At 46.3% G+C, this 15,512-nt stretch overlaps 1 protein-coding gene across 1 annotated transcript; it reads right to left on the bottom strand.

Moving 5' to 3' along the window:
* Positions 1-6,166: 6,166 nt before the first annotated feature.
* fgfbp3 (fibroblast growth factor binding protein 3) lies at positions 6,167-10,863 on the bottom strand. Its single transcript, XM_037466473.2, has 3 exons — positions 10,788-10,863; positions 7,923-8,208; positions 6,167-7,344 (listed from the first exon to the last, which is right to left on the bottom strand). The coding sequence occupies exons 2-3, from the start codon at positions 8,201-8,203 to the stop codon at positions 6,879-6,881; spliced, it is 747 nt and encodes a 248-aa protein (XP_037322370.2). The 5' UTR covers positions 8,204-8,208; positions 10,788-10,863; the 3' UTR covers positions 6,167-6,878.
* Between the last annotated feature and the right edge of the window lie 4,649 nt (positions 10,864-15,512).

Raw genomic sequence — 15,512 nt, 5'->3', positions numbered from 1 at the left:
CTTTTTTTGAACATTCTTGTGATTTTCTTTGGATTATTTAATGGCCTAAAATATAGTGAAATAATAATAATACAATAAAAGTCATCTTAGGTAGGTCTAACTTCTGGTTGATTGGTTTCCATCCCTTATTCTTTTTTTCTTCATGAACCCTTATGATTTCGCGGCCTTGCCTTGGAGTGGTTTCCTTTGAATCAGCACTGCTTTCAAATCTTTGGAAATTTTCAGGTAATGTAAAGCTCTTCCCAAGGTTTCCCCCTCTGCAATGTGCCTCTGGGTTGGACTCAAAGCTTCAAACATGCCACTTTCGCATGTCCACGAAAACAGCCGACCTGTCTGTGGGTTACAAAATCCGACGAGGCCTCAGGATTGCATCTGAAGAATGCCTTTAAAAATTGTCTTCATTCAGCATAATTTGCAACCAAATTGACTGAAGAATTCAGTGTTCCTTTTATTAATGAATGAAAACTGAATGAAATGAAAAAAAGAGAATATTGTTTATAAATAGGTTTTATAAAAATAGCCTACTTTATAGGTATCATCAAAGTGAGATACTCAGTTATACTGTTTGTTTTTCAACATTCAAAAATAAGTTTATAATATTGACTTTGGTGGATAAGCTCTTACGGTCATGCAGTGTTCATATATATACAAATGTGTACGTATGTAAGTAAACAGCAAGTAAAGACATGTCATCATGACATCATTGGTATCTATCATACTATCAAATCTAAAATTACCTTTACAAATAACAAAAGCACTTTCTGCCTTGCTCTGAAGCTTCCTTAATTTAATTTCATTCCCTATTTGCTATTTTGCAATCCAGATTCAGTGACCTTTACTGGCTCACCAGCGCCGCTTGGGTACATATTGCTAAATCGGAAATACAAACACTGGGAAAAAGTAAATACACTAGATGAAGATTTGCATATTATTGCTGCCCGTCTGGACGGATCTGAAGACAACAGAAGGGTTTGGGTTCCACACAGAGTGGTGGCGTTTGGCCCCTCGTGGCGGCGTTTGGCCCCTCGTGGCGGCGTTTGGCCCCTCGTGGCGGCGTTTGGCCCCCGTGGCAGACGCGCTGGCAGTTGGCAAAGTGACTGTTCAGTAAGCAAACGAACGACCCCCTGCAGACGAAGGGGCTCGGGAGAGGCTATCGGGCACCGTGATTGGCTCACAGCTCTTGCGTGACTTAGATTTCTCCAATTATGTTGACAGCACTCAACGTATGTTCAGCAGAGCAGAGTCTAATATGAAGAAAAATATTTAATGTCATCTTTATTTGATCTCAAGTCAAGATGAATCTGTGAATCTGCGAAGACCAGGCAGTGATGGAGAGGTGGAGGGGTACGTAGCAGCTCTATGAAGGTCCTGATTGAGAAAATGCTATTTGAATTGAGCATTGGGATGAAAGGCGATGTCATTGTTTTGTTCTGCTCGTGCATGCGTGAGGAGGGGTTGGCCGGAGGAACAAACATTAAACGCATTCTTTTCTTTACTTGTTGCCTGTCAAATTGCAATAAAATACAGATGAAACACCTCCCATGTCTCAATTGTTGTGTGCTGAGCGCTTCCTTTGGCCGCATCCACCGTAATAAAATAATGACCTCCTCTATTTCATGAGCTCTACGGGTGTGATTCAGTTGAAAGATGACTCCGAAGAATCTGGGCCACAGGCGGACTTCATTCACCCCGCGGGGACACACCTCTGTGACGAGACTTCAGGACAACAGTCCACATACCAAGAGGGTGACGTCATGGGGGGGGGGGGGGGAACCACTACCACTGCTCATACAGCCGTTCGTACCTGTGTATAACGCAGCAGGACACATGTCTCATAAAACGTTTGCGAAACATCATGTCATCACATTTGCTGACTCATCTAATCTCAAAGGCTCTGTTCTGGTGTCGGGTGTGACGCCCGAGGGCCCCCCCCCCCCCCCCCCCACCCCGTGCGTGCCCGGATTATCAGGAACCTCTGGCTCCAAAGAGGTCAGGTGACCGGTGGAGGTGTTGAGCACAAACCATTTCTCGTCAGGCGGACACTTCAACGTCCAACAGTTCAGTGGGGGGGGGGGGAAATGGGGGTTTTAAATGCTTGTTTGCTTTTTTTTTTTTTTTTTGCAGTCGATAAAGTTAACAGTCAAAATCGTCGCTATCAGTCACGTCGTCCCAGCGTGCCCGAGGTGAGCCGCCGCTAAGCCAACGCCGCAGAGGCCTGGCACACCCCGAGAGCGCTGTGGGGAAACGAGGTCAGCCCTACCCACACATGCACTTTGAAACCGCACAGGGAATCAATCAATTCATCTTTATTTTAGACTCAGTGTCCAGTTCCCGAACCGGTGAGCAAATAGCCATGAAACACACAAAAAAAAAAAAAAAGAAGAAGCAGGGAACAGGACCTAACAAGGACAACAGCCCAGTGTGGTCGAGCTGCCAGGGTGTCCCTTACGGAGGGACAGCTGTGCAGTGGTAGCGCGCAGCAATAATTCATAGGAGGGTTTAGAAAGTATTGACCCCCCCCCCCCCCCCTCCCACGACCTCCCCCTGCAGCCCCCAACGTTTCCCCTTCCAGCTCTCCCAGACATGAGTGTGTTATCTAACATCCATTTACATACAAGCTCACAGTGTGTTGAAACCTTTTCTTGTCCTTATCTGAGGCGCATTGACACACACACACACACACACACACAGATTGTGTTAACCTCGGGCTCAGCTGGTCTTAAAATAATCAGGCATCCGTGGTTATCTGACTGATGAAATAACGGCGTCACGGCGGCGTGTGAGAGAGAGAGAGAGAGAGAGAGAGAGAGAGACCCGTTATCAGCGGTCGCTTTACTCCAGCGGCGGAGGGGCGACTCGGGGTCAACGAGTTCGTCTGAATTTCGCGTTCATCTGTCTGTGTCTTATGGTTATGTCACAAGGGCCCCGGATTCACATAATCCCAAACCCTCCGGTCGAGGAGGCCTGTGAACGTTGCCACAGACACACTTCTGATCACTTTCTCCACACGACCCAAAACCCAGAAAGATTTAATTAAAAAAATAAATGATAGAATGCTACGTTTGGGGTTAACAGAATACTTAGAATACTAGAAATGAATGCATAAATATGCATGTCAGAATGCTAAATCATTAACATGCTACCAGTTAGCATTTCCACGTCTTACATCAGCCTGCTAACATTCAATATTGCCAAAAATGTTACATAATAAAGAAATAGCATTTCACAAGGGAAATGTTGTGCAATTGCTTTTACTACTTTTTTTTTTTTGGAGTAACCTGTAATTTCACACCTCATTAAATGTGAGGCATCATTTAGTGAGTTAGCAGTCAGACACGTTAAAGGCGTGATGGCCTTAATCACAAAGGTTTGTCTCAAGCTCCGTGATAATGTCAAATACTCCTGTTGTTGTGAACATGACCCTAGGTACCCCTCTCCAGTGCTTCTGGGACATTTGTCCTGATGGTCAAAATAACGCGAGGCCGATGGGAACAAGTGGCCCGACCTGCCGAACTCGCTCAACTCTCCATGTCCGATGAGAAGGAGGCCAGGAGTCACCGTGTGAGAAGAAATGTCCACGTTTCAGGTTTGGACTTTGGCAGAACCAACGAGAATGTGATTGATAAAAATAATAGATTACACCCCATGGATTATATTTGCCATTTCATTTTTAATATATCTATGTAATACCTGTGTATCTCAGTTAGTTCCTGCTCTCTTGCATGTTCTCGTTGGTGATCCAGCAGCGACCTCTGCTGGGGGGGGGCCGCTGGTCGTCATTCGTCTGTTGCTCTGTCAAACGTTTTGATTCTGAAGAAAAGGATCAATAACAACACGTAATACTTGTTAATAACATTCAAATGATTTGGCAAATGAAATACCCAATTATATCTAACGTGATCCCCTGCATTTGTCCTGGGTTTATTGAATGGGAAAATGACTGATATCCTGCACTTGTAACCCTTTTCCAGCAGAGAGCGGTGGAGAAACGCTGAATCGAGGATTCAAAGTAGATAGAAACCAAGGTTATGAATATGAACCAAAAGAGTCTCCAGCGTTCAAGCCCAGAAGAATCAGATCTGGAACCAGCAGCTATTTGGTTTTGTTGAAAGAAGAAATTAAAATGTTTGTCCTTCTTGGAAAAAGGGCCTTCAACTGCTGAGAAATAAAACAACGTCCATAATGAAACTAAACTGTCATCCCATTGGATGAGATCAAACTTTTATAAAAAAACAGAAGTAATTCCTTTGACTTAAATGGTAATCAGTGATTGTCAAACATCAAAGACACAGTGAAACTTTACAGTATCTCCAACAGTGAAGTGATTTAAAGTTCTAGTGGATGTGGATCACTTAGTGGGTTTCTTATTATGATGAAATGTGATGTTCAGCCGGTGAAGGATGTTCTGTTCAGATCCGTCTCTTAAAATACACAACAACAAGAAATGAGCTGAAACTCTGAGACTAGTTTTTTTTTTTTAAAAAGGGGAAGGCAGGAGAAATGAAGACGGTAGAGAAAGGCTGAGGAATAAAAGCTGAGGCGGGAGCCGCCAGCCCCTCACGGTCCCGAGTCCTGCAGGCAGAGCGCCAGCGTCCATCGTGGGGGGGGTCTCAGTGTCCGGATCTATGGAGGATCTGAGCCACGCTGCTCCCTGCTGTGCGTGCGTGTGTGTGTGTCTGTGTGTGTGTGTTGCATGGGAACAATCAAGTGAGCCTGCAGATGTACAGAATGTTACAGAAGATGGATGGATGGACGGTACAATACATGGAGAGAGTGCAGAGGTTGTGCGTCTGTATTTGTCGTGTCGGGTATCTGGCACTGGGGAATTTACTTTGTGAGTTTACAGAGTTAATGGGAAACACACACGGAAATTGGTGAAAGTTCCCTTTGAAGATATGGAAAAAAATCACTTGAGTATCCACCAAGTTAAATTACAACCACTATGAAATAACAATGTGAGCTGCTCTGACTGCATGGATATGTTAAAAAACATAAAGTAACATTAAAGCGATAACCCTCAAAGGAGCGAGAGAATCTTCAGTCAATGATAGCTTTTGAAATAAACTGTTGACGCTGTTCCAACATTTCTATAACAAGAATCTCTGCCCCACGGGGCCAGTGGGATTTAGTAATAAATGGCATGTGTGTGTGAGTGTGTGTCACACACACACACACACACACACACACACACACACACACACACACACACACAGTGGCACCCGCTGTGCCATACACCTCCTTTTAACAAATTGCGGGGCTACACTGGGCTATAGATCGGGCAAATTGCCACAGAAACCACTACAGCACACACACACACACACACACACATATACACATACACACAAACCGCCTTTTGATGCGTTGGCATGGCAACGGCTGAAAGGTATCCAGGCTCTCTGGATCGCCAGCTCCTCCTTCTCTCCTTTTGGGACTCGTTCGGCTGCAAAGTTCTTTAATCGAAGCTCTTGGTCGAGTAGACGTGCTCCTTAAGTTACTGCGGGTTGTTGAGCTCTTGTACACACACACACACACACACACACACACACACACACACACACACACACACACACACGTGTTCCAGGTGCCACGGCGTCCGCTAACTTCTGCATCTCCAACTTCCCTGTCTCTAACTGCCTTTCACAAGCTTTGGCTCAGCAGGAAGACGGGTGGAGGAACGGTTTGAGATGTTGAACCATGTGTTGAATCATAATCTGAATTCACATGGACACGTTGAAAGTTCTTGGTTTAAAATTCTTGGTTTGTGGTAAAATAACCACTCGGCTCGTGGTGCTTTGGGGGGGGGGGGGGGGGGGGGGGGCAGAAAGCGCCTTTGGCTGCCGCTTTGGGCCGGATCCGGATTAACCCGGGAACCAACCAATAGGCCTACCGGGTCGTATTAAATCGAGTGCATTTTCAACACATACCACTCCACTGGGAAGGTGGGAGTTCTCTCTCATTTATTGTTGTACCCGACATGAAGCCCCCATGCTGTTTCTCTTCAGTCCCTCACACGACAAAGCAGCCACAGTCCAAAGAGCCGAAGAAAGGGAGCGTTTAGCTGCAGTTCAGAACTACTCCAAACTAGTTCTATTCATTTTGTTGTTTCATTGACATTTATTTTCCTGTATTGAACAATAAATTACTCCAGAATGAATGAATTGGAAAATCATTTTTTTGCAAGTTTTTTTTATTTAAAGAATTCCGGGAACAATGTTAAGGTTTTAGGTCAAAAAAAGGCTGCTTGAGTCGAGCTGCCGCAAATCACATTTAACAGAACGGTTTCACAAAGTTTACAGAAAATATTAACTCTCTACGCCACGAAAATAAGACAGTGATCAATACTATTACCGCCACCACCATCATCATCATCATCAGTGATGATCAGTCATTGATTGATTGATTGAGCACTAAAACACTATTTTTTTATTAGTTATTCAGAAAGTTCAAAACCTACACAGTTAAAATAACACTTCCTAAAGTTACAGACGCTCAGTTAACACAACACCAACGTTCATTAGTCACAATGATTCATGATTCCTCCTTTCAAATATTATTTATCTGTGTCCCCCCCCCCCCCCCCCCCGGATTTATGTGGCTTGGAGGAACATTCATGTCTTTTATTTAGTAATGGTAGGTTTATTATAATTGTTTTGTACAATTTAGAACTTCATCATCGACCCTTCCGCTTTTTACTTCGTGCTCATTCGGCTTAGTGGAAAGAAGAAGCTGCCGCAGGTGTCTCCTGCTCTGCGTCTGTTTCCGTTTTAAACATCTTTCTTGTGTTTTTTTTGTTTTTTTTTCTAAGATTGTGAATTCGCACCGACGTGGCCTCGCGACGCGAGCCCCTCATTTCCTTCCCTCCCTCCCTCCCTCCCCCGTCAGCCCTCGAAGAACTTGACGAAGAAGGAGCAGACGGAGTGCCACCCCCCGTTGCAGTAGGTCTGCACGGGCGCCATGTCGTTCACCACGCCCTCCTCGTCGAACCCCATCCAGTCCTCCTCCCCCTCCTCCTTCTTCTTCTTCTTCTTCTGCTCCGCCCCCTCCTCCTCCTCCTCCTCCTCCTCCCTGTTCTTCCTCCTCGGCGCCTTCCCCGCGTCGGAGCCCTTGGCGGCCGGCGGCGCTCTCTTTTTCCCGCCCTTCCTCTCCTCGTCCCCGCTGCGCTGGGCCAGCTTCATGTGGGCCTCGGCGGGGGCCTTCTTGCAGGTTTTGGCCTTCAGGACTTTCTCTCCCTCGCAGGCGTTCTGCCTCTTCTTCAGCTTCCCCACCAGCTGCTTCCAGTACTGGCTGGACTTCACGCCGTAGGCCTGGCAAAGGTCGGGTTTGCCGGCGTAGCGGCACCAGTACCTGGAGGAGAGAGGACGCGAAAGAGCGCGGAGATGAATGGAAAAGTTATTTTTGATGTTATTTAAACAATCCAATGTGTACATGTTGGTGTTTTCTTGAACGGCTTCAGAGAAACTCAAACAGACTTGACACACATTATCCTCTATTTAAAAAAACGTCCAATATTCTGAAGGCTTGAAGCCTTCTATGTACAAATAAAATGGAGATAAACGGGACCTAATTGAACTAAAATGTGGACAAAACTGAGTGTCCAATATGTGTATTTTTTTATTTGGAACTGCTTGGCTGTCCACCTGGCCGTTTGGTTTCCATCCCCGTTGCCCCCCCCCCAGTTTCATCAACCAGATGTGCAACCTGAACTTGTTCAGGTGCGGGATGTGAGCCCCACCCCCCCCCCCTCCCCCCCGCCTCCGCGTCACGAACTGTCGGACCTTGTGTCCAGCAGCATCGAGACGGAACCGATTGTCCGACTCAAACTCAGGCCTTTCAGAATCCTTCAAATCGCGACATTGACCCCCCCCCCCCCCCCCCCCCGGCCCCCCTGAACTATTTCAATGGCCGCTTCTACTTCTCCTGACCTCTGCTGGACTCCCAGCGCGTCGGCGCTGCAGTTGACCAGCAGGCGGACCAGCCCCTCGCCGGACGTCTGCCAGGTGCAGCTGTGGCCCTCCTTGGTGGTCAGCTCCCCGGAGCCCGGCACCGAGCGGTTCCGAGCCCGTTTGGCCGGGGGTTGGGGGGACGGCGGGGGCTGGCGGGGTTTGTCCGGCTTCCCCTCACCGGGCTGGCGCTTGGCCTCGGCGGTGGCGGGGAGGCAGAGGAGGAGGAGCAGGAGGAGGACGCTGCACGGCAGGACTCTCATGGTGACTGGGGGCAGAAGCATGTACCTTTTTTAATCAACATGCTTTTTTTTATTTAAAGTCCGTGTCAATGACTAATAGTTTTCTCACATGACCCTTGCCTTTCTGGCTACTGAATAAAATAGAATACATACTCTTCAAGGTAAACAGACTGATGTTTTTCTCCGGACTTGGTGGAGACCAAAACCCGAGCAATCAGGTTTTATCAGGTAAAAACAATTACAACTTCTTTGACTTGTTACTAAAAACACTGGATCTTACATTTCTCATAATACAACTTAATACTTTGTAAACGCCAAAATACTTCGTAAACCATCGTAAACTGGTTTTAAAAGCCGAAGAAGGTTTTTTTTCACAGTACCGAGCGAACAAAACCTCCATACATGTATGAGATGCTCCTCCAGTGGAGCCCCCCTATGTCACAGCTTTCAAGCTCCATCCCAGTTCAGATTAAATATTTATCATCCCTGAAACGTGTTGTGAATCGCCCCCCCCCCCCCCCCCCCCCCATCCCCCCAGGGGGGCCTCTCGGCATAATGGGCACAAAAACTCCCACGAGGCCCCAAAGAGACCCAAAATAAGAATATATAATCATTCTCTATGAAGGTATTCAGCATCACTGGAACTTGTCAAAAAGTTTGTCTTTTAAAAAAAAATGCTAATCAGTACCCAAGAGGTTCAGAATGTCAGAGAGTCCCTTAATAAAAAAAAAACCACCATGAGCCCAGAGTGGGGGGGTGAATCTCTGTCGGTGACTTATTGAAAGTCAGCCAAGCGTCAGAAACACTCCCCCAAGACACACTCACATCAATCATTCATTCCACATGGATCTGTCCCATGGGGGGAAAATAATAATATCAAATGCAAAAAGCTAGTTAATGTTGTTTAAGTTGTTTATCTTAAAAACAAGTTATATAAGAATATAACAGATTTTGAGTAAACAGTTGAATAAAATACATTTATAGAACTGGTCATAGACAATTTAAATAAAAAGAATGCTTTGTCTCGTCTGAACTCAAGGTGTGTGTTTAACTAACTGCCTTTGCATTCAACACAATAAGCGATCTGAGTGTGGATTAAAGCTCCTCTGGGTCTGTGCACTGAACACGCTGCATCCGTTCATTATGTGTGTTCATTATGTGCGTTCATTATGTGTGCAAACAACAAGGACACGTCGTGAGGAGCCGTAATCAGTCACATTAATGGTTGTTTTAATGAGGGTGAAAATTAAATCAATACATCAGCGCAATTTTTTGTTGTTGTTGTTTTCACTTTATCCAAAGAACACAGTATAAGTATTAAGTATTATCTATATTTGACAAGAAAAACCTGAGAAAAAGCTTTTCCTGCTCATTGTGTCATTTTAAAACCCTGCATTTAATTGATTAAATCTATTTTAAATAGAGAGTAAAACCAGCATTGATCTGCTTGACGTGCTCATTTTCTAACAAGAACAAAGCCATTGTTTGTGATTGGATTCCTCCCGTAACAGATAAACAGATAAATAATATAATCACACAAAAATATCAAATGTGCACAACAAGTTGTACGTTTGCTAATAACGCGTCACACAAAAGAAACCACCTCGTGCAATCACATGTTCCTGAACACCAGCCTTTCATTTCATTATATAACTACTTTGTTATGATTTAAGTTTACAAGACAACCGGCAGAGTTTCTAACTTCATCTCCATGCAGCACGCTCTATTACGCTCTATTATTATTACCAAGGGCTCAGTAAACATCACAGTTTAACACGAGGGCTCCTCCAACCCGCGCAGCACAAACTATTAAAGTGTTGTGAAGCGGCTTTTTGTCCGGTTTTCGTTTGTTGTTTTCCATCATCCGTCAAAATGTCCTTTTGTGGTTTGTTTCCCGTAATGTGTGAATCAGTACAACGCCAATAATCCCCCCCCCCCCCCCGTCTAGACACCAATTGGACCCACGCGGGTCAGTGGTTCTGTGAACAAGGAGCCCGGTGGGTTCGGGCCACGAGCTGGTGTTCTTTGTGTCAGAGGCCTCGTCACCAAGGTGTGTGGCACCACGAGGCCTCTGAAATACATCAAGTTGCTTCTTATTAAAAATAGAAAGCGGCGGGAGGGGGGTGGGGGGGGGGGGGTGGCATCCTGATTTTAGAAGCTGTGGTTTTTTCGGCTTCTTCGCTGTGTTTTTTTTTTTTTCTTCTTCCAGATCATCCTTAAATGTTTCAGACGTTCATCTTAAAATGAAGAAGAAAAAAAAAGAAGAAAATCCTCTCCTTCCGGCGGTGGGAAAACGGCTTTCAACTGCTCAGACGGACAACAAAGACACACAGCACCAAAACAAAAATAATCCCCGCTTCCACGCACGCCCCCCCCCACCACCATCCTCCCTTCCCCCCTTCCCGCCCCCCCTCATCAATAAGTCATGACAATAAACGCAATGTTTCCTCCCGCGTTGTCTCCCGCGCCCTGATATCTGGTATTTTGACAACTTTTTTCCCGGAGAGAGACGCAGAAACGAAGTAGAGTAGAGTGTGGTGTCCCGGGGGGGGGGGGGGGGGGGGGGGTTCGGTGTTGGGTGTGAGCAGAGGCCCGGTGTTCTTACCATGTGACGCTCCACGCCTCAGAGCTGCTGTGGGAATGTGGGGACCACAAACACTCGGATAAAAGAGAGGCAGAGGAGAGGGATAAAGGAGGAGAGGGTGGGGGGGGGGCATCGGGGGACTATACGAAGAATTGCCCACCCCTAAAGCACCTCCCACATTCCCCCTCCCGACAAAACCCTATATGTGTGTGTGTGTGTGTGTGTGTGTGTGTGTGTGTGTGAGAGAGAGAGAGAGGACAATGGACACACTTGCCAAGGTTTCTGCACTCAATGAGACACTGATGACACCTCGGGGTTCTGGACGCTTCGGTGTCATTCATCACCACAACAAAATGCTCCTGCAGAAGATTCTGCATAAATGCTTCAGGATTTTGCATGATCCTGTTGAAAGCAATATGACCAAACAAGTTGCTTGTGATCTTGTTGTGTAGACGAAGGCATCGTGTATTGAATCCTAACAGGAACAGTGCATTTATTTCAAATGCATCTGGTTTTCATTAGAGGGGGTGGGGGGGGGGGGGGGGGGGTTAATAGATGGTCCATTGCCAGCAGAGTGCAAAACCGCTGTAAGCAGATGTTTGGACCATAGAAAGTCAGATAAAAGTGAGATGTACAAGATCTGGTCGCCAATGAGCTGTTGTCTTTATGATGAATGTGGTGCAGAGACTGAGGTGGATTATCATTATTTGATATTCAGGGTTAGAATATAATGTTCCATAAATGACATGTTCAGGCTTGAAGCGTTCGTCCTGAATGTAAATGTGCGTGGAGCTCCTGCAGAGTCGGTGACCTCTCCTCCATAAGTCCACAGGGAGACACGAAACAAACACGGTACCAACGAGAAGCTCCCCAAACACGATCCATGACGCCTGGACCCGTCACACCAGAAGAAGGTCCCCACTCAGAGTCCCTTTCTCTGCTGGAGTCCGTCAGCGGGGGTGAATGAGGAGAATCTTTATCTCTCTCTCTCCTCTCGGGGACAAAGAGTCGTCCAGGAATCTGGGTCACAGCTTAACCCCCCGTTGACACCCCCCCCCCCCCCAGTCTTCTTCTCATTCAGCTCAGAGGGTCGCTGGAGATCCGAAGACGGCCCTTGGCCCGGCAGACGCTGCCAAAAACCCGCTTGGCGAGAGAAGGATGTTCCTGAAAACAAGGCGACTGCGGTAAACATGTTGTTTTTTGCGGACAAACGTGGCACCTTGTTTGCAGGAGGTGGCGGGTTGCGTCAAAGGTGGACCAGTGCGCTGGGGGGGGGGGGGGTCAGGGTCAGTGTATGAACCGTGGAGGGGGGAGGAGTAGAAGTTAGATGGTCTTCACCAACTCTCAACATTCCACCTTTTGTTTTTTGCATATTTTTTCACAGGGAGAGATGGAAAGTGTCATTTGTGGGGGGTGAGGGGTGAAGGAGACAAAACGCAGATCTTTAAGTTGGGCTTCAGTTATTTTCACCCAAATGCAGGTTCAGTGTTTCCTTTGAAGACTGAAGTTTATTTTGATCTGCGTGTGCGTGTGTGTGTGTGTGTGTGTGTGTGTGTGAGAGAGAGAGAGAGGAAGTCAGCAGCCTCTGTTGCCCCCTGTTGGTGGATTCTAGAAACACACCGAGAGCGCTGATTAGAAAGAGAAACACTTCTTCTGTTCCACAAGACTGCAAAGCTGACGGAGCGAGTTCGCCTTCTTGTCTCTAACTGTCCACTCGTATGTGTGTGTGTGTGTGTTTTGTGAGCCCGATGAGCTGGTAACACTCGGAGCCCTTGAAAGCTAACAGAGGTCCCCACTTTGGGGTTTTTCAACAATCGCTGAGAGGTGGCCGCAATCAGCGCCGCATCCCCGCCGCCACCTCCTCTGCCGTGATTACTGCATTGATTATGACACCAAACCACCAACTTAAGTGTGTCTCTCTGTGTTTGTGTGTGTGTGTGTGTGCGTTTGAGACAAAAGGGCAACAGAAAAGAGGTGATTTTGAAATAGAATGCAACAGGACTGCAAAGGAGCGGCATGTCTTTATAGAGAATCCTGTGAGGCTGAAAGAGCTTGTTCTCTGTTTGCTTAAATACTGCAGAGCACGTGAAGGGTGTTACACGTCTGGCATGAATCAAGAGAAGGAGGCGCTCACAGATCTCACCGTTTGTAAATGTCGTTTTAGCAATGACATCATTGTTTCAGTGTCCAAAGGAAGCCGCATTTCAACTAGCATTTAAGGCCTTCGTTAACGTTAACAAAAACAAAAGGTTCCTACAAGGAAGAAAGTAATGAAGGTTTGAAAGAATCAATGTGAACATCTTGTCATTGAACTCAAAGGGTAATTCAAGGTGTAGTGGGTTTGCTCCAGTATGAAACCCATTTTGGAAAATAACTCCTGAAGATTTTACTTTGTTGCAAATGGAAAATGTTTAAAAACCATAGATTCGTAGAAAAGGTCACGTGCAATTACTCAAAAAATAAGGCGGTGAATAAGTGAAGCACTGGATGAATCTACCTGAACAGTCCTCCAGGACCATAATGGGTGTTTCTATGACAACTGAGTAACCGTTTTCACTGCCTCACCAGATAACTCCATCTATTCTTTTAAGGCGATCGTATGCTGCCGCGTGACATATAGCCAGATGTTATGAGGTATGTTTGAGAAATGTTTCCCCCGAGTGCCTTCGCTCAATTTCACTGGACCGACAAATTTAACGTGAAATCAAAAAACAAGTGCTAAATCAACTTTTGGATTGAATTCATTAATATTAACGTTGGTGGAGCTGCGCTGTGCAGCTCCCTTTGTTACTAGGACACAGTGGAAAACAAAGTACTGGACACACAACGACGTGCTTTTAACGCCGGGGCTGAAGCCGTGCGATGTGCCTGCGTCAACTCAACCCCAGGGGTCAACGTTAGGATTGAGCATAGGATTCACAGCTGCTTACAGGTGATGGATATCAACATGAACAGAAAGACGCTGCACAGCTGGCAAAGTCCCTTCTGTGCGTTTTTCGCATTGTGCGTTTGAGGTTGTCACATTTTGCAGAGTGAAACGTCCGATTGCCTCGCCTCGTATTCTCCCACGACTGCTCGTGTGTCCCAACGAGTGCTTCCAATTAAAAGAGGAGACGTGTTGTTTTGTGCTTTGCTTCTGTTCAGTGACGCAACAACACTCTGGGGCGAGGGGGGTTAACTATTCACACACCTCTTGTTTCTCCATCGGCTTTAAATCATCCTCCGTGAAAAACAGATCCTGCGTCACCGGAGAGGAGATGCGGAGGATGCAAGGTTCAAGGTTCAGGGTGCTGAACCTCGTCATTTATTCTCTGGATAGAGCCAGATGTGAATTGCAGAGAGATGAGATGAGTGTGTGTGTGTGTGTGTGTGTGTGCGTGTGTGTGTGTGTGTGTGTGTGTGTGTGGGTGTGTGTGTGTGTGTGTGTGGGTGGGTGTCCAGAGACGAGAATGAGCTTGTTCTGGTTAACCACAACCCCCCCGATGTCCCACCTGTTAGTTCATTATTAAGAAATATTAACATTGCAATCGTTATACATGATTAGTACAGCGCTTTAAAACAGATGATTTTACTCTCGACCTCTAAATGCAGCTGCACGCCGCGTCTCAGGCAGCGGGGACACATCTGCATAGTGATGCCCCCTCCTAGTGATGAAGAGGTGTCGCTTTCCTCTTTTGACAGTCGACAATCATGGAGCAGAGGGATGGGGGAATAGAATCTCATTATTATTCTGTGATACTTCCTGTGCATTCTTTATTTCAGTTAAAATGGTCACAGGTCTCAAGATTAAATGCGCAATGCAATTTAAGCACGTCAAGATTTGTATTATATCCTTATTTTTTTTAAATGAGAGACGATAAAACTGGCATTAACCCCTGGTGAAGCGATCACATTTCTGCTCTAGTTATAAAACAGTGCAGTGTGCACATATCAGTTAAAGAATAAGGCTTTTTTCAGGAGGTGTCTGTGCGTGTGTGTGTGTGTGTGTGTGTGTGTGTGTGTGGGTTGTGAGAGCCGTATTGAATGCGGTCTGAAGGCTCCTGAGCCTCATCGTCACATCCAGGTCTCTGTTCTGTCCACAGATGGACAGGGAGACAAATGTGAAGACACGGGGCCACGGGGACCTCGGTGCCAAACGGCATTGTTGCCTCCCTTCAGGAAATAATGAAGAGCGAGAGAAGTGTGACACGGTTTCACGCAGGCAGAACGACGAAGCGTGTATTTAAAGAATAGAATATCACTATTGTTTCTATTTCTTCTGTTTGCAGAGAACAGTATGAGGGCTGAAAAAAACATTCATCCAGAAACAGTTGACATGAATCCCAATTGGTACATGAATGTTAAAATAATTATTTATACATTTATGCAGGAACACAAGACAGGAACATTTTGAATTGTGTGCCGGCATCATCTTCGTAGAAAGGAAGCCAAAAGAAACTAAAAATAGCCCTCAGTCAGTTTCATTCTTAATGGGAAAAAAAAACGGAATTACTGAAGAAAATGATACAATAGCGCTTGAGCAGTCGAAACGGTCGTCTCTCTGAGTCCAGGCGCTGTGGCCTGCAGAGCTGAACCTGCAGGAGACACCTGTGGGGTTCAGGGTGTCGTCCCCTCTGCGAACCCCCCCCCCCCCCCCCCCCCCGCCCCCCCCGGGTGCCTCGCCATCGTTTCAACTCCACTGGCGGCTGAAGATTAAAGGAGAGACGTTTTATTCCAACATCAAGAATTTCAGCCTCATAGAGATTC

The sequence above is a fragment of the Pungitius pungitius genome, chromosome 13 (genome assembly GCF_949316345.1).
Source record: "Pungitius pungitius chromosome 13, fPunPun2.1, whole genome shotgun sequence".
Taxonomy (NCBI): Eukaryota; Metazoa; Chordata; class Actinopteri; order Perciformes; family Gasterosteidae; genus Pungitius; species Pungitius pungitius.
This window is presented reverse-complemented; position numbering and strand designations above follow the sequence as displayed.

Bases quoted from the DNA above. Each gene is read 5' to 3' on its own strand.
- fgfbp3 (XM_037466473.2), bottom strand. From the start codon at position 8,203: ATGAGAGTCCTGCCGTGCAGCGTCCTCCTCCTGCTCCTCCTCCTCTGC. The intron at 7,345-7,922 runs GTCAGGAGAAGT...TCTCTCCTCCAG, and splicing joins GCGCTGGGAGTCCAGCAGAG to GTACTGGTGCCGCTACGCCG.